Here is a 20,058-nt window from a genome sequence, read left to right on the forward strand (position 1 = left end):
TGGATATTCTTTCCTGCCTTGTCAAAGATGAACTGACCATATAATTGTGGGTTCATTTCTGTTCGACTGAACTATGTTTCTTTCTTTCCTTTTCTCTTTCTTTCTTTCTTTCTTTCTTTCTTTCTTTCTTTCTTTTTTTCTTTGCCAGTACCATACTGTCTTAATCACCAAGGCTTTGTAATATAACTTGAAATCTGGAATTGTGATGCCTCTAGATTTGCTTTTATTTTTCAAGATTGCTTTGGGTATTCAGGGTCTTTTGTGGTTCCATACAAAATTTAGGATGGTTTGTTCTAGCGCTATGAAAAATACTGTTTGTATTTTGATAGGGATGTCATGAAATGTGTAGATGGCTTTGGATGGTATACAACTTTTAACAATTCTGTTCTTCCAATCCATAAATATGTAATATTTTTCCATTTCTTTGTGTCATCTTCAATTTTTTTCATCATCATTTTATAGTTCTCAGAGTACAGATATTTTAGCTCTTCAATTAGGTTTATTCCTATATATAATATATAGACTATATACTATACTATCTATAGTATACTATATAGACTATATACTATACTATAGATATATAGTATAGATATATCTATAGTATAGTATAGATACTATAGATAGTATAGTATAGTATAGATACTATAGATAGTATAGTATATAGACTGTATATATTATAGTATGGTTTTGGGTACAATTGTAGATGGGATTGATTCCTTGATTTCTCTTTCTGCTGCTTCACTATTGGTGTATAGAAGTACAACAGATTTTATATATTGATTTTGTATCCTATATCTTTACTGAATTCTTTTATCATCTCTAGTGATATTTTTAGTGGAGTCTTTGGGTTTATTTCTTTTTGTTGTCTAAATGCTGAGGCTAGGACTTCCAGTACTATGTTAAATAACAGTGGCAAAATTGGACATCCCTGTCTTGCTCCTGACCGTAGAAGAAAAGCTCTCAGTTTTTCCCCATTGAGGATGATATTTGTTGTGGACTTTTCATATGTGGCCTTTATTAATGTTGAGGTATGTTCCCTCTATCTCCACTTTGTTCAGGGATTTTATCATGAATTGATGTTGTAATTTGTCAGATACTTTTTTGGTGTCTATTGAAAGGAATATATGGTTCTTATCCTTTCTTTTATTAATGTGTTGTATCACATTTGATTGGTTTACAAATATTAAACCATCCTTATAGCACCAGAATAAATCCCACTTGATTGTGGTGAATGATACTTTTAATATACTGTCGGATTTGATTTGCTAGTATTTTTTTGAGAATTTTTGCATTCCTGTTCATCTGGAATATTGACCTATAGTTCTCTTTTTTAATGGAGGCTTTGTCTGGTTTTGGAATCGGGGTAATATTGGCCTCATGGAATGAATTTGGAAATTTTCCTCCCATTTCTATTTTTTTTTTTAGAATAGTTTGAGAAGAAGCCTATAGATACACAATAGTCTTTGTTTTAGGAAAGCTCTAAGAAAGCTTTCCTAAAATGTATCTGTGTTCTGTTCTCTTCCTAAAAGCACAGAAATATATATATATATATATATATATATATATATATATGAAATCATAGAGCTTTCTTTGTCTTCCTTATCTATTGTTTTTCTCTAATAATTTTTAACTGTTATTTTCAGTTTCACTTTGCTCATTTTTCTCAAGCCTGTCTTCTCTGTCTCTGACCATTTTTACCAGTGCCTATTCACCTTCATTTTGTGATAGTAGTATTTTTCCTTATATTAATTTTATAATCCTTGTTGACATATTTTTTATGTGTTTTATGTTTGCTTTTTCATGTTGTTCCACAATTCTTTATTGGTAATTTCCCCCCTTTTTTGCAACATATTTTGCATTAGTAACTTTTTTTTTTTTTTTTGGTTTTCAATTATTACATGAAGTTGCATTAGGGGAATTCTTTACTAGCCCTGCAATGTGTGACAGTATCATTTTGGGGAGGGACTGAGAGGATGAGTAGGACAGTACTGAGTAGTTGAGACTAATTAATTTGAGCATCATCTGTTATCTATAAAATTCTTAGGAGTACTCCTCCTTGTAGTTTTGATTCTGCTTCTACCTATCAAGAAGTTTTCCTTGCTCATGGGAAAGTCTTCTATGTATGGTGCAGAGGTGTCAGTGTGTGTTTGTATGTGTATGCATGTGTGTAGTATTATATCATTTAATTATTCTAGCCTCCACCTCTTCTGCCACTATATGGTGGTCAAACAATGTTTCAGGTTGTTCTCACTACCAGTATGAAGACTGATTTTGTTTCAAAATGGGGGTCATTTGTTTCCTCACTCAAGTTATGCCATGTATCCTTTAGGACTCTGTTCCTAAAATTCTATTCTGGTCTGAATTCCAGAGTAAGAGACATCCTCAGTGACTTCTATACTCTGATCCAATTTTTTCTGCCTTTGGAAGTCCTTACTTTTTGGGATCAGTGTTAAAAATGCTTTCACATTTCATCAAAACTGGAGTTTGATTTTTCTCCCATTTTCCTTATTCTTATAGTTTTTACTTTGTTCCAGAGAGGAAAAGGAAGAAAATATATCCTTACTCTGACATATTAAAATGAAAGTTTCCTAGAATATGTTATTAAACAGATGTTTTATGAGCAATTAACACTATTCACTGATATCTAGCATGAATCCACTAAGAAGAAATTATGCCAAACTAGCCTTAAAAAATTGCATTAAAAGTTTACTAGACTGGTAGACCAGGGAATATCATAGACTTTGTCAAGACATCTAACTACTTTTATTTTTTATTATTTTATTATTTTATTTATTCTTCATGAAGAAGAAACAACAGTTGAAAAAAATAGTCCAGTTGGGCTGATGTCACTGGTTGGCTGATTAAAGTCAAATAGAATTGATTGATGAATCAATGTCAACCTGAATGGATGTCCCTGTGAATAGTCCATAGGGGTTCATCTTTGATCCTTTCCTCTTACATGTTGTCATCAATAATTCAAATTTGTAAGTTGACATTAATGAATGTTGGTTGGAGAAGATTATCTTCTGAATTATGAATCAAAAAGAATTTCTAAAGTTTGAGAGAACAGGTTGAAAACAAGAGATTAACATTAGCTGAATCAAACAAATTCTTATACATAGATACAAAAAAACATTAATTCTTGATAGTGAAACAATAATTTCCCATTATAAATAGAACACTGAGATGTAGAGAAAAAACAAATTTAATATAAGCCTTGCATCTGGTGTAACTTTCAAAAAGCCAAATTAATTTGAATCTGAGTTAAGAATTACCTAGAACAAGTGAGATAATAAGCCTTTTTATTCTATACTGGTTTAGCCATGTTTAAAGCGTAATGTTCCAGTTTGGTTACTATAATGGAGAAGGGGCACATATCTGAAGGGAATGATCTATCTAATTTCAGATATCTGAAAGGCTGTTATGTATGTCTTTTGAAAACTGTGGTGGACTTTTTTTATGGCTAGGAAGAGGTACAGGAATGGTTTGAAGGCAGAGAGAGAACTAGAATAGATTAATATGAGACTTCGGATGTCAAAAATGATGACCATTTCTCCAATTCCAGGGAATGCTGAAAATAAAAAAAGGACAAAAAGAATCATTTAAACTCTTCTTCAAAAATGGTGATACCAGTCTTTTTCTTTAGTCCATCTCCATTGTCAGTACATTTAAATTATCTAAAAGAATACAATTTTGAGATTTGGAAAAAGAAAACAAAAGCTACGGAACACAGAACAATGGATCTTTAATATGAGGGTGCTCTACTTTCTCTATACTTTTACAATGTGAAAGAACTAACACTGAGAACTGCTGACCCACATAAAAAATGAAGTGCTTTGAAAATAAGAAATATTGGTATCTAATTTATCTATAGCAAATTAATCTATACCAATTAAATTGCTATCTAATTGATAACTAAACTCAGTTTGGTTTTTTCCTACTTTAGAGAAACATTAAACCTTATTTGATTTATAAAGCTAGAATAGACTTAAAACTAGTATAAGTGATTTAAAAATTTATTTCTGAGTTGTATTATGATTAGAGATTAGATAAAATGTTAGAGGAGAGATTATAAACGAAAGGAAAAGAAGGAATAGATGGGAAAAAACACCCTCCCTTACAAATGAAGACAAATGACTACCTTATAATTGCATTCTGAAAAATAGATGAACTGTGGGCTTCTGAGGATCAACTACATGTGTTTATCACTGCTTCCTCTGACAATCCCACTAAAATGAGAGTAAAGAAATAAAATAGGTATAAATAAGCACCAGGAAAACTAGAGAAGGGATTTCAGTCAAATGAGAGATTTTAGTACATTTTTTAAGAAGAATGAATGTGGAAAGAGAATAAGAACTAATCTATTAAGCTAGAGTAAGATAGAACCCTAAAGAAACTCAGGGTTGGAGGTGCTTGGTATAGCAGAGAATAAAGCAGCTAGGGATATTGGTTAAAATCTGTGTACAGAGTAGTCAAGATCTCAGAGCCTGCCCAACACGTAAAATGTCTGCAGCCAAATGTATACTTTCCAGAAGAATGGCAGAAGTTTCTAAAGAAGCTGAATGTCTCCAGAATAAAGACCATTACATATGTACATTTTGAAGTACCCCATAAAAAATTACCTGCTTCCAATTGATCTTAAGTATTCAGCCAGTCAACAAGCTCAGCTCAGATTCATTTAGCATACATACATCTTTTATGTTGTCAAATAATTTTGGCATATCAAGGAGTATCAAAGTGAAGTTTGCAATGTGAAAGAGAAAAAGCAAAGATTTTTTTGTAAAAACTCATCGTGGAAGAAACAGGGATAATTTAGGGAATTAAAGAAAATTCTATCTTTTATATTTGTAAATAGATCCATAAAACAATAAGATACTAATATAAAAGTAAGTCAGATTGCCTTTGGACAATAGAAGACCCTTTTACATTCTATTGTATCTCATCAAAATGGCTCAACAAAACAGCCAGAGAAGTAGTCTCAGAGTACCTTAAATTCAAAAGTTAATATCTAAAATAAAATAACAAAGACTATTAAAATAAAGAGATAGGTATTTGCTACAAAATCAGGCACATAAAAACCAAATAAAAATTAAAAAGTACCACTATTAATATCAGTTAAAATGTAACTTACAAACATAAGCCTTAAATTGGTCAGATCCACTATAGCATGATGAAATATACAATGCACAAAGAAGCTACAATTAGGCCACTTTATACACCAAGCAATAAAGCTGGGAAACACAAGGTCTAAACTCTCAGAAATTCAAGATCTCAATAAAATCAAAACAATAGTACATATTTTAATAATCTTTTGCAGATTTTGACAAATCATGTTGCTGAAAATATATACGGTTTGGGAGAATTTTGAATAAATTTACTTAAATAAAAAAAACTAAAGGAAATCAGAGAATAAGGAAAAGCTCTTGAAATTCAAAAGAAATGGCAAAATAAAAAAATTAATAGAGAGATGGGAAAATAAACTGAGGAAAATTTCCCAAAAGTAGAGCAAAATGAAAAAACAAAACAAAACAAAACTGAGAATATAAAAGAAAAGGTAAGAGACTTAGGGATGAATCCAGAAAATAAGCCAACACAGAAGCTGCAGAGTGAGTGAACAGAGAAAAAGGAATGAAGAAAATTAACAAGGAACTAATACAAGACATTTTTATAAACAGAAATACATAAGCCTCCAGCTTGAAAGTGACTTCATAGGCCCACATAAAGCCACATCATCATGAAATTTCAGAAAAGCAGATTTGAAATGATAGTCTAAAAAGATTCTTGAAATAAGTGTGTGGGTTTTTCTTTTGGTTTTTTGTTTGTTTGTTTTGCAAAAGAATGGTTACAGAATGTCATCAGACTTCTCAAGTATACTGGATGATGGAAAACAGCAGAGTAGTAAATCTCATAAATTTGAGGGCCAAATGCTTTTCAACCTAGAATCCTGTGCCTAGCCAAAGTATCAATTAAATAAAGAGGTACAGTAGCCATTTTCAGACCTCTAAGATCTCAGAAATTTCCCATGCACTCCACCTTAGGAAGATACTGGAAGATATGTTCTGTTAAAACAAAAGAATAGAATATAGAAGACAAGAACATTGGATCCAGAAAAGAAAGTACCAACAGGGGAAATAAGTGAACATAAGTCCTAAAATGAAAGCTATGCCGCAAATAAACTTGGAGAGGAACTAGTCTAGACTGGGGCAGGAGGCTAGATGCATTTATATAGTCATTTATAATGATGATTATTGATTAAACTAAAAACATTGTTATAATTGTATTGGAGGATGGAGGAAAGGTTGCATTAATGAGGCAAATCATTATCAAAAAGATTGGTTATGTGTGAAACTAATAGCAGTATAAGCATATTATTTAGAAATTTAGTAATATCACCTAAGAGAATTAAAAATAATTAAGACTTGCTGGACAAGATGAGTACATTGAGGTAAAGGTTTTCTGCTTTTCAGTATAAGACTTTAAGTTCTTTTTTTAAAGATTTTTTTTATTTATTTGACAGAGATCACAAGTAGGCAGAGACGCAGGCAGAGAGAGGGGAAGCAGGCTCCCTGCTGAACAGAGAACAGGATGTGGGGCTCTATCCCAGGACCCTGAGATCATGACCTAAGCAGAAGGCAGAGGCTTAACCCACTGAGTCACCCAAGCACCCCTTTAAGTTCTTTTTTCTTTTTTTAACTGTATGTTACTTTGATTAAACTTTTGAAAATTAAAAACAAAAGAAAATAAAATGAAGAAATAAGCCTCTACATTAAAAAAAAAAAAGATTATTCTTAGAGCTGCTTTTAGGGGCACCTGGGTGACTCAGTCAGTTAAGCATCCAACTCTTGATTTTGTCTTCAGTCATGATATCAGGGGTCATGAGATTGAGCCCTGCATGGGCTTATGCTGGGCAAGATGCCTGCTTAATATTCTTTCTCTCCCTCTGACCCTCCCCATTTAAAATTTTTTTAAAAAGAATTGCTTTTAAAATAGTCAAATTCTTACCTAAATCTTGTAAATACATTAATTCTTACCCTCTTTTTCTTATTGTAAGAATATTTGGTGGGTATTAAGGAGGGTACATATTGCATGGAGCACTGAGTGTGGTGCATAAACAATGAATCTTGGGGGGGCACCTGGGTGGCTCAGTGGGTTAAAGCCTCTGCCTTCGGCTCAGGTCATGATCCCAGGACCCTGGGATCGAGCCCCGCATCGGGCTCTCTGCTCAGCGGGGAGCCTGCTTTCCCCTCTCTCTCTACCTTCCTCTCTGCCTACTTGTGATCTCTGTCTGTTAACTAAATAAAATCTTAAAAAAAAAAACAATGAATCTTGGAACACTGAAAAAATAAAATTAAATTTAAAAAATGTCAAAGAGACGGAAAAAAAAAAAAAAGAATATTTGAGGGATGCCAGAGTGGCTCAGTCAATTAAGTCTCTGCCTTTGGCTCAGGTCATGATCCCAGGGTCCTGGTCCTGAGATTGAGTTCCACGTTGGTCTCCTTGTTCAGTGGGTAGCCTGCTTTTCCCTTGGCATGCTATTCCTCCTGCTTGTATTTTCTCTCTCTCTCTCTTTCTTGCAAATAAATAAGTAAAATCTTTTTTAAAGAGATTTTCCTTCTTAAAAAATATTTGAATGTTCCAGAATAATATTTTACATTAGATAATATTCTTAACTTCCATCCACATCTTGGAAAAATTTAGCTTATTATTATTAGTGGCTTTTAAATCTGTGGGGGCATTCCTGTAAATACAGCCACAAACTGTGTCACCCCTTCGTATTTTTTCTGTGGGTTAATAAAATTCACTATGGGTTAAGTTGTACTCATAAACTGGTAGTCTTCCCTCCCTGTTCTATGGTAGATATAAATGCCCTGAACAAAAGTTTTCTATCATTGATGAATCAATTGAAACAAAAACAAACAACAGTCATTTTTTTTAATATATGCGGGATGCAGAGCTAAACATAGCATGGCCATAGTACTCAGAAGCTGATGGTCTAAAAAAGAAAGTAAGTTACGTGTGCATATATATACAGAGCCCTGATACAGGACCAAGTGCTGACAGTCATAGGAAAGAAAAAAAAACAAAATACTCTCTCTCCATTTTTTTCTGTTTACCTTAAATTGGCTATTTCATGAGGAAACTACTTCCTCAGCTAACAGTTCAAGTGGAAGCCACCCTTCCATTCCTTCCTTGCTGCTTCCAGGTCATTACCCACTCCTTTACTTCATGAAAACTGCTTTGTGCTTTAATGCTCACCTCATGTAGCTATCTCATTCTATTTTTCTTTATCATTTTCCCAATATTATTGTCTCCTGCATGCTCATTTTATATATAGGATTTTATAACTACTTGCTATTATTTGCAACCATTCTAAGCACAGTTACTGTTTTCACTTGGATGACACATCTGACATCATAAACTAGAATTAAGCCTGTGGTCAGTTCTATCAAATGAGCTCTGCATTATCCCACTTGCCAAGCACTGTTACTGTTTCCACCACTAGGTGAGGACTTTGGAAATGAATCAGTCTGATTGCCCTTTTATTTGTTCTAGTGTTTTGTTTTTCCAGGAAGACTATAAAACTTAAGTCAGCCAATGATATTATTATGTTTGGAATGGCTACCAGATATCAAAGCCTCATGATAAACTTCTGTGTAGACATGTGAGGCCATATGTTCTACAGGGCTTACCTCTGTGTCACCCCTGGTCAGTGGCCTAATTGTAGTTTCTTGTGTTATTATTTATCCTCCCTTCACTTCTTTTTTTTTTAAGATTTATTTATTTGAAAAAAAAAAGATTTATTTATTTGAGAAAGAAAGAGAGAAAGAGAGCATGCATGGGGGAAGGGACAGAGGGAGAGAATATCCAAGCAGACTCACTGAGTATGGAGCCTGACACAGGGCTCTACCTCACAAGCCATGAGATCAGGACCTGAGCCAAAACCAGGAGTCAGATGCTTAGCCAGCTGCACCAACCAGGTACCCCTAATTCTTCCCTGACTTTTTATCTTTGTCCCGTTCCGTGCTTTTTTCTAGACTTTATCCTCTCATCCTTCGTAAGTTTTCCCTCATTTCTCTCAGGAATTCCTGTTCACAGAAAATAAACCATTCTATGTTACCAACTTTTTAAAAAAGATTTTATTTATTTATTTGACAGAGAGAGATCACAAGTAGGCAGAGAGGCAGGCAGAGAGAGAGGAGGGGAAGCAGGCTCCCTGCCGAGCAGAGAGCCCGATGCAGGACTTCATCCCAGGACCCTGAGATCATGACCTGAGCTGAAGGCAGAGGCTTAACCCACTGAGCCTCCCAGGCCCCCCCATTACCAGCTTTTTTACTGAAAATATTTATTTTTTATTCCAATAACTCCTATCTTAACTGACACCCATTTCTCAGTTGAAACTTCTCTTCTGCTGCCTTTTGTTTGACAGAAGTTGTTATTCTCACCCCACTTTCTAGAAGTGTATTTCACATCCTCCTAACGCCAATATTGCTTTTACACCATAAATCTTCCACTCTTTTATACTAAAGATGTCTCCCCTGAAGCTCCAGGTATACGTTTGGATTCTTATATATCGGGATTTCCTGTTGTTCCCTTTTATCCTTGATATTTTCCTTTACATACAAGTCTCCATATCCATTCCTAGCCTCACTGGATTGGCCTCTTAATTTTATTCCTCCACTAACCATCTGTTGTATACCCAATAGTCAGAATGATCTTTTAAAATTGTAAATTAGAAAAATTTTGCTCAAAATACCTTAATGGCTTCCCAACACACATAGATCAAAATCCATAACCTTTACCATGCCTTTAAAGCTTCATGGGATCTGGTCGCAGATCTATGATGTTACCTTTTACCATTCTTTGCCATTCTTCTTCTTCTTCTTCTCCTTCTTCGTTTATTTAAATTCAATTAGCCAAGGTATAGTACATCATTAGTTTTTGACATAATGTTCAATGATTCATTAGTTGAGTGTATCACCCAGTGCTCTTCATATCACATGCCCTCTTTAATGCTTATCACCCAGTTACCCCATCTCCAGTCTTTTTTTTTAAATTTTTTTATCATTCACTCCATTTAGGTCACAGTGGCCTCCTTTATGATCTTTGTGCAAGTCACTCACCTTCCAATGGCAAGTGTTTTGTTACTACTATCCCTTCTCTCTGAAAATTTTGTTTTCAGATCTTTTCATGGCTTGCTTCCTCATTTTATTCAAATCTCTGCTTCCCTTCTTAGATTTTCTCCAACAGATGTCATACTTCTTTACCCCTAACCTGCTTTCAAATACTATCTATGTTTTGGTGGGTAGAAAGGTACACAGTGAGTTAAAGTAAATTTCATATAATGGTATTTATATCCTTAATGGAGAAGGTAAAAGGAATTGTCAAGATTTAAAATACATTTTATAAGACATAGAAAACAGAATTGATTATGAACACAGAGGAAGATTGCAGGCAGATTGAAAAACTAGAAGAATTCAAGAATATAAGCTTATAAATGCCACCAATCCATCAATGGCTATGGAAAATTTTTTTCAGAAACAAGTAGAAGAATTGAATTGGAGTGACTGAGGAAGTTGATTATCTTAACCTGGCAAGGTCTGGTTAAGAAAACAAAGAATACAGAATAATGGATTTTGAGAAACTGCAGAGTTATTCATTCATTTGTTAAGTATTTACTGAGTGTCTACTACATGGTAGGTTGTGTGTTAGGTGCTAGGGGTACAGCAGTGAAAAGTAAAGCATGGCCCCTTCCCTCAGGAGGTCAAATTGAAACTGTCCATTAAACAATTAACCCCCATCCTCCCCTCTGCCCTACCTCTAGCAACCATTCTACTTTCAGTCTCTATGAATCTGAATACTATAAGTACCTTATTTAGGTGAAATCATATAATAATTGTCATTTGTGACTGGGTTATGTCACTTAGCATAATGACCTCAACATTCATTCATGTCCTAGCATGTGTCAGAATATCCTTCATTTCCAAGGCTGACTAATATTCCATTGTGTGGCTAGAACCCATTTTCCTTATCCATTCTTTTCTCTACAGACACTTCAGTTGCATTTGGCTTTTGGATCTTGGGAATTATGCTATTATGAACATGCGTGTTCAAATCTCTTTAAAACCTTGCCTTCAGTTTTGGGGAATACATACCCAGAAGTAGAATTGCTGGGTCACTCTTTATTTCTATTTTTAATTTTTTGAAGAACTAACATACAATTTTCCATGGTGGCTACACCACTGTACATTCCTAACAGTGCACAAGGACTCCACTTTTTCCACATCATTGTGAAAACTTGTTATTTTCTGTTTTATTGTTGTTGATAGTAGATATCCTAATGGCTATGAGGTGGTAGGTATCTCATTGTGGTTTTCTTTTTTTAAAAGAATTTATTTATTTATTTGGGGGGTGGAAAGAGAGAGCACAAGCAGGGGAAATGGCAGGAAGAGAAGGAGAAGCAGACTGCCTGCTGAGCGGGGAGCCTGACACAGGGTTGGATTCCATGACTCTGAGATCATGACCTGAGCTGAAGTCAGATGCCTTGCCAGTTGAGCCACTCAGGAGCCCCTCTCATTGTGGTTTTCATATGTATTTCCCTAATGACTAGTGCTGTTATACATCTTTTCAAATGCTTTTTGGTCATTTGTATATCTTTAGAAAAATGTTTATTCAAGTCCTTTGCCAGTTTAAAAATTGGGTCAATTGGGTTTTTTTTCCATTTTGTTTTTGGGATTTGTTTTGCCCTTTTAATTGAAGTATAATTGACAATATCTTCTTAGTTTCAGGTGTATACAATGATTTATTTTATACATTACGAAATGATCCCCATAAGTATAGTTACTGTTACCAAAGTTATTATATTATTGACTGTCTTCTTTATGCTGTACATCTCCATGATTAATTTTGTAACTGGAAGTTGGTACCTCTTAATCATTTTCACCTATTTTACCTATTTCCCCAATCCTTCCCCTCTCCAGTAACCAAGTTACCTCTATATAGAGCCTATTTCTGTTTTGTTTTCTTAGATACTACATATAAGTGAAATCATATGATATTTGTGTATAAGTGAAATCTCTGAGTTATTTTATTCAGCATAATACCCTCTAGGTCCATCCATGTTGTGGCAATTGACAAAATTTAATTATTATGGGTAATATTCCATTGTATACATATATGCCATATCTCCTTTATCCATTCATCTATTGATGAACACTGAGGTTGCTTCCATATCTTAACCATTACAAATAATGCTGCAATAACCAGAGGGTCTATGTATCCCTTCAAGTTAGTGTTTTCATTTTCTTTGGGTAAATACTCAGTAGTGGAATTAATGAATCATATGGTATTTCCAATTTTTTGAGGAACCTCCATATTGTTTTCCATAGTACCTGAATCTATTTACATTCCTACCAACAGCATATGCAGTTTCTCTTTTCTCCACATCCTCGCCAATACCTTTTTTTTGTCTTTTTGATAATAGCCACTCTGACCAATGTGAGGACATCTCTCATTATAGTTTGGATTTGCATTTTCCTGATGATTAGTGATGCTGAGCATCTTTTCATATGTCTATTGACCATTTGTATGTTTTCAAGTCCTCTGCCAATTTTTTTTGAAGATTTTATTTATTTATTTGACAGAGAGAGATGGCAAGAGAGGGAACACAAGCAGGGGGAGCGTGAGATGGAGAGGCAGACTCCCCCCTGAGCAGGGAGCCTGATGTGGGACTCGATCCCAGGACCTCATGATCATGACCTGAGCTGAAGGCACATGATGCTTAATAACTGATCCACCCAGGCACCCTCTCTGCCAATTTTTTAATCAAGTTTTTTTATATTAAGTTGTGTGACTTCCTTATATATGTTGGATGTTAACCCCTTAGTGGATGTATGACTTGCAAATATCTACTCCCATTTAGTATGTAGTCTTTTCATTTTGTTGTCTCCTTTCCTGTGCAGAAGCTTTTTAGTTTGATATAATCCCATTTGTTTATTTTAGCTTTTATTGCTCTTTTCTGAGGAGATTTGTCTTAAAAAATATTGCTAAGACTGGTGACAAATAGATTGCTGCCTATGTTTTCTTCTAAAAGTTTTATGTTTTCAGGTCTTCCACTCTGGCTTTTAATGCATTTTGAGTTTATTTTTGTATATGGTATAAGAGAGTAGTCCAGTTTTGTTTTTCTGCATGTAACTGTTCAGTTTTCCTAGCACCATTTATTGAAGAGACTGCCTTTCCCCCATTTGATCTTTTTATATCCTTTGGTCACAGCTTAATTGGCTATACATTCATAGGTTTATTTCTGGATCCCCTATTCTGTTTATATATGTGTCTATTTTCATGCCAGTACCATACCATTTTGATTATTATAACTTTGTAGTATGGTTTGAAATCAGGAAACATGATACCTCCACCTTTGTTCCACTTTCTCGAGATTGCTTAGCTATTTGGGGTCTTTCAATGCTTTCATATAAATTTGATAATTTTTTGTTCTAGTTCCATGAAAAAATGCCTTTGGTATTTTGACAGAGATTGCACTGAATCCATAGATTGCTTTGGGTAGTATAGATATTTTTAAAATGTTAATTCGCCGAAACCATGGGACAGTATAATTTTCCACTTTTGTTGTCTTCAGTTTCTTTCAGCAATATCATAAATCTCCCTGGTTAAATTTATTCCTGGATATTTTATTTTTTATGTTTGAGGAACCTCAAACTGTAATGAAATTGTAAATGAAATTGGTTTTTTTTTTTTGCATTTTTAAAAATTTTTAATTAATTCAATTTAATCAACGTATACTATATTAGTTTAAGTGGTACAATTTAGTGATTGCTTGCATACAAAACCTAGTGCTCATTACATCAAGTGCCCATCATCCAATTAATTACCACTCCCCCCTACCTTCTCCCCTCCAACAACCCTCAGTTTGCTTCCTATAGTTAAGGGTCTCTTATGGTTTGTCTCCCTCTCTGTTTCCATCTTATTTTATTTTTCCTACCTTTCCCCTATGTTCATCTGTTTTGTTTCTTAAATTCCACATAAGAGTAAAATCAATTATTTTTAAATTTGTCTTTCTGTTTTAATGCTCATTACTAGTGCATAGAAATGCAAGTGATGGGACACCTTGGTGGCTCAGTCATTTAAGTGTCTGCCCTTGGTTCAGGTCATGATCCCAGGCTCCTGGGATCCAGCCCCACATCAGGCTCCCTGCTCAGCATGGAGCCTGCTTCTCCCTTTCCCTCTGCCCTGCTTGTGCTCTCTCTCTCTTTCTCTCTCTCAAATAAATAAATAAATAAATAAATCTTTTTAAAAATTCAAGTGATTTCTGCCTGTTAATTTTGTATCCTGCAACCTTACTAAATGTATTAGTTCTAATTGTTTTTTAGTGGAGTCTTCAGGGTATTCTATAAATGGTATCATGTCACCTGTAAATAATGACAGTTTTACTTTTTTTCTAATTGGGATGACTTTTATTTCTTTTATGTTGAAGCTAGGCCCTATAATAGTATGTTGAATAAAAAATGGTGAGAATGGACATCCTTGTCTTGTTCCTGTTCCTAGAGAAAAGGCTTTCAGCTTTTCACCTTTGGGTATGTTAGCTGTGGGTTTGTCATATATGGTTTTTATTATGTTGAGGTATGCTTCTTCCAGTCTCCCTTTGTTGAGAGTTTTTATCATAAATGAATGTTGGATTTTGTCAAATGCTTTTTTTTGCATCTATTGAGATGATCATGATTTTTATCCTTTTTTTGTTATTGTTGTGTATCACATTCATTGACTTGTGGATATTGAACCGTCTTTCCATCACTGGAACGAATCCCACTTGATCTTGCTATATACTACTTTTAATTAATTTGCTGTTGAATTTGATTAGCTAATATTTTATTGAGGGTTTTGGCATGTATGTTCATCAAGGATCTTGGGCTGTAATGTGTGTGTGTGTGTGTGTGTGTGTGTGTGTGTGGTGTCTTTGGTTGTGACACCAAGGTAATGCCGGCCTCATAAAATGAGTTTGGAAGTGTTCTCTCTTCCTCAACTTCTAAAAATGCTTTGAGAAGGATAGGTCTAACTCTTCTTTAAATGTTTGGTAGCATTTACCCATGAAGCCATTTGGTCCTGGATGTTTTTTCATCACTTCTTTGATTTGTCTTTGATTTCCTTATAACATATATGCCATTACTTTGCTCCACTTATGAAAACTGGGGTTCAGCAAAGTTGAGTGTCTATTATGGGGTAGATTTAGAGGCTCTAGACCATATCTGCATATACTCTGATGGCTTGGCTGAGTATCAAGTACATTCAGGGCTCCAACTTACCCTGTACTTTGCACTTCTAGAACAATAGACATGAATGCCATCTGAGGAAAACCCTTGAGTTGGACATGCACTGGTCCATAAAAGTTTTCATTGCCTCATCCTAAAATCCACATGAGGTGACTTTCTAGAAGGAAAGTTGTTCTGGGAGTCATACTGCTTGGGGAATTTGGAGGAGTCAGTTTTAGTTTGGTGGTGTGGGAATTACTCCCAGCTGAACTATGGAGATTTATTTTCTGTATAGGAGAGGTCAAGACTAAGGAGGAACAAACGAAAAATCACATTGAGAATCCTCAGTGTGGGGAGGTCATCTTTTTATTCACTAAACATCTATCACATGCCCAAGTTAGGCATTTGGCTGGGAAGGAAGGAATAGAATCACAGCTTGGTCAAAACTAAGTCTAGTTTGTATCTATCAAATTCCAGATCATAGGGAAATACTGAAAACTAGGTACAGAAATGGATAAATATTAACTATTAATCTCTGCATCCTGTTTCTGTCTTCTTGACAGTATAGCTTTTGCTTTGACTTCCTTCCTGATGATTTAGGTAAAAAATTAGAATGGTTGACTAAAATGTGCCATGTTGGAAAGGACAAGGGAAATTAAAATGTAATTTTCCTTTATTGCTTTAAAAATCTGAGATTAAATCCACTGTTGCCTCTCCTCACCTATAGAACAAAAAGGATTTATAAAGCTAAAGAAATTGTTTGATGTTTGGAATGACTTTCAGAGATTTGGTCATAACCAGCTTATAAGATAACTAAATGGAATAATGTGAAAGTCAAGGTAGTGGGTTCTTTTCTTTCTTTTCTCCTTTTTTCTTTGTCCATCCACCAAAAAACGATTACTAAGCAAATTAATAAGTAAGCAGTCAAATAAGTAAAATGCTATTTAATAGCAGAGGCATTTAGCAGCATGCCTCTATTCACACAATGAAGTTGCTAATTATAAATGAGTCCCATGTAGTATTTAAGGCATTTGCAAGGTTCTTAGAAGTCTTAGAGCTCTGTCCCCCCTTCCACTTGTAGCGATCTGGCTGCAGTTCTTAAAGAGAAAAACTGTGTTGCTTTATTAAAGTCCTATTAGTGAGATGGTTTGTGTACTTAAACCAACACTCTCTCATTTATCCCACACTCCCCCTCTGATTGAAAACTCTAAAGTCAGCTTGGGCAGGCAGAACAGGAAAGCAGGGCATACAAGGCCTTTGCCATGTACACTGTGACCCAGCTACAGCAGACTTCTTGTCATCCCTTCAAACAAGCAGTGCCCTTAACTTGTGCTATATCTTCATCTTATGAGTTCCTGCCTATCTTCTGTGACCCAGTTCAAAAAATTCATTGCCTTCTCTGAGCTACCTTTTCTACATCTGTTGGTGTTTAGCCCATCATTTTACTGAATTCCCATTATATCTGTCATAATTTGCTCATATCCGTTAGAACTCTGATCATACTATGTAACACTCATGTGTTCCTACAACCCTCTCTACCACTGGACTGTAAACTCCTGGAAAACAGGGATTGAAATGGATTCATCTTTTAACCTTCCCACCAATCCCTAAATACCTAGCATAGTTTTGACCCAGTAGATATTCAGTAAATATTTGGCAAAGTTATACTAGGATCAGGAAGGTAAATGGCAGTATGGTCTAAAGGGGGAAAGATAAAAATGGTAGGGACTCTGATGTAAAGAAGAAAAGAAAGAGATTAGGGGAGAAGGGTAAGAGAAAGGTGGGAGTAGAGAGACCCTGGAAGGAAAGAAGAAGGGGAGGAGTAAAATAAAATACAGATGCTGGGAAGCAAAATAACACTGACAAAGGGAACAAATGAGGAGTGTGAAATTAGGGCAATGCAAGTAGTTTTCACTTTTCATCAAATACTCTTGGGCATTTCTGAAGCTCATCTATACCCAACTTTTCCCTAGAAACAAAAAGGGATGGAAAGAAGAAAAGGCCAGAGTACAGGGGGAGACAGCAAACACTATAAACTATGAGCTCAGTCACTCTATTCTGTTCTAGACCTGAGTTTTGTTTCCTCTTTTCTTCATGGAGGGTCATGGGTACACAAATCATATATGTGAGAACAAATGGGCACATGTGTGCATGTTTGTTTCTCATTGAGTTTTTTCTTTTTTTAATTCTGAAAAAAAATTACAAAGGACAGTGTCATAACAAAGGCAGAAACAGCCAGGGGATTGCTGTGTCAGAGGGAAGCATTTCATCACTCCCTGGGGAAACATTGGCTCCTGCCTATAACTATGTATGAGTGAAAAACCCTGGTGTGCCCCCTAGCTTGCTGAACACATTTACAGTGCATGAAGGGTGAGATACTGTTGTAATGATGCATGTAAACATGCCATAGTATTTATTGTGTCTTTAAGTTGAAATGACTTTCAGACTCACATAGCTCTCTTCCTCACAGGGGATGTGCCACTTGATGGTTGAAGCCTTTTGGAGTTATTTCTCTGGTAACCAAAAAAGTGTCTCGCACCTATAGAAAGCAACACAGTACAGCCCTGGATAAAAGTCAGGAGCCCAGTTGGCTAGTGTGGGCTCTGCTACTCAGTCTGAGTCTGAATTTTGTCATCTGTCAAATGGAATAATCTCACCTACCTACTTGATAGGGTTACTGTGAGGATCAAATCACATGAATATATAAAACCCTACATGCAACCAACATTTCACAGTTTTCCAGTGATTCTTACCACCATTCTTTCATCTGATCCTCTCAACAACCCTGCCAAATATTTTGATTTTCATTTTACAGATGAAGAGACTAAAGCACAAAGAGAAGTGACTTGGCCAAAGCCACATAGCTAGTAAACCAGGATGATGCAAGTTTTCTGTTTTCAAGCTCATCTTCAATTATCCTTAGACACAAACCTGTCTACTCAGTGCTATTGGCTTCCTGGCCTCTGTTTCTTAACTTCCCTCATGGCTCCTCCTCCCTACAACCTCTGAAGGTGCTCTGTGTAATGAATTAATTAGCTTTTGTTTTGTCCCCCCTTCTCCCCTACTTTTTCTGGCTCTTAGAAGAAAACACCAGCAGCCCCAACAAAGAAAACCAGCACCACCTTCAACATCGTGGGAACCACCTATCCCATCAATCTGGCCAAGGACACTGAGTTCTCCACCATCTCCAAGGGCGCTGCTCCCAGTGCCTCCTCAACCCCAACAATTATTGCTTCGCCCAAGACCACCTACGTGCAGGACATCCCGACTGAGACCAAGACCTACAACAGTGTCAGCAAGGTTGACAAAATTTCCCGCATCATCTTTCCTGTGCTTTTTGCCATTTTTAATCTGGTCTACTGGGCCACCTATGTCAACCGGGAGTCAGCTATCAAGGGCATGATCCGCAAACACTAGATAGTGGTGATGCAGCAACCAGAGCACTGTATACCCTAGGAAGCATCCAGGCACCTAAACCCCAGGGCTCCCCTTTCTGTGTTTCAGGATTCTTCTTTTTGACTCTCTACCAAGCTGTGACTCTCAATTAATATTTATGAATCTTATTGAAAAAAATAATAACAGAAAAATTACTTGTCCCTCTGACATTGCTGAGTGTACCCTCATCAGAGCCAAACACTGCCATTTGTTCAGTTGCTCATCTTAGTCTGCCAGTCTCCCCCAGCTGAGGGCACTGCATGTGTTTTATTGCACTCAGAAAGAACAGGAGACTCTACTACTTGTAGTGGGAACCTTGGCTATTTGAGTGGTCCAGACCAAGGAGGATTCTTGACTGGTCCAGATCAGATGATTCTGACTCATTCATAAGCCAGACTATCCCATATGGTCCTGGCCTGCTATTTCCTTTACCTACAGCAAGGCCCACTATGCAAAAGTACTGCTAGAAAAGGCAGAAGCCAGTGCTAGCCTCTGAACCTGGCCCCTGACTCTTTTTTGACTTGGAGGTTAGTGGGGACAGTTAAGGCTCACCACTGTCAATGATATATGGCCAAAACAGATAGAACCAACTAGGCTAGCCTGGCCCCAAGATGGCTGATGCTCTGCCATGTTCAGTCCCTCAGGAAAATAGTATCTTCTTTGGTGTATCTCTCCTTCAGAAAAGCCCTTTGACCACCCACCCCCCAATAGCCAGCTGGACACTGCTTATTTTAGACTCATTACCACCTGCAAATTCTTCAGGAAAAGGATCAAGTATTTTTGTAATTTATACTAAAAAGGGACAAACAGAAACAGAAAGATCTAGATCAAATGCCTATGCAATTTTTTTAAAATTATGTAGAGAAGTCAACTCCCTGCCAAGGCAACTAGTCAAATACTGGATGGGGCAAGAGATTTGGCCTGGGTAGTAAAAGTTTAAAGTCTGGCTCAAAAGAGAGGGCCACTGGCAGGTAAAAGTCCAATTCTTCCTTCCATGCCCTGTACACCCTAAATGCTAGCCCAGGCCTAAGAACTCTGCTCTCATTCTGTCAGGGAACTCTGGTCCTCTGTTGATGCCAGTTCTTAGAGGGGTGAATTGGAGTCTAGTTGATTTTTGAGTCAAGTGAATCATTATTACTAGTTTGCTAATATTTTACTTAGGGGGCATTTGATCTTGTTTGTTCTTAATGTATTATAATTGTAAAATTTTTTATAAGATAGATAAACTGAGTCTCAGATATTTGAATGACTTGCTTAGGCAATTTACAAGTGTCTGTAATAGAGAACTATCATGGGTCCCTTTCTAAAAACAAAAAGAAGACAGGTCTGAGAAGCCAGATCAACTTGACCTCTGAACCAACAT

The 20,058-nt window shown here is 36.0% G+C and overlaps 1 protein-coding gene across 3 annotated transcripts in view; it reads left to right on the forward strand.

Annotated features, from left to right (window-relative positions):
- The window catches only part of GABRA3 (gamma-aminobutyric acid type A receptor subunit alpha3), a 358,344-nt gene extending 339,521 nt beyond the window's left edge, over nt 1-18,823 (forward strand). For all 3 annotated transcript variants that reach the window (XM_032845269.1, XM_032845270.1, XM_032845268.1), the window contains exon 10: nt 18,342-18,823. In XM_032845269.1, coding sequence (XP_032701160.1) covers nt 18,342-18,677 — 336 coding nt within the window. In that variant the 3' untranslated portion in view covers nt 18,678-18,823. The remainder of the gene's footprint in view (nt 1-18,341) is intronic.
- The last annotated feature ends 1,235 nt before the right edge of the window (nt 18,824-20,058 follow it).

The sequence above is a fragment of the Lontra canadensis genome, unplaced genomic scaffold (assembly GCF_010015895.1).
Source record: "Lontra canadensis isolate GAN:19392208 unplaced genomic scaffold, GSC_riverotter_1.0 scaffold161, whole genome shotgun sequence".
Taxonomy (NCBI): Eukaryota; Metazoa; Chordata; class Mammalia; order Carnivora; family Mustelidae; genus Lontra; species Lontra canadensis.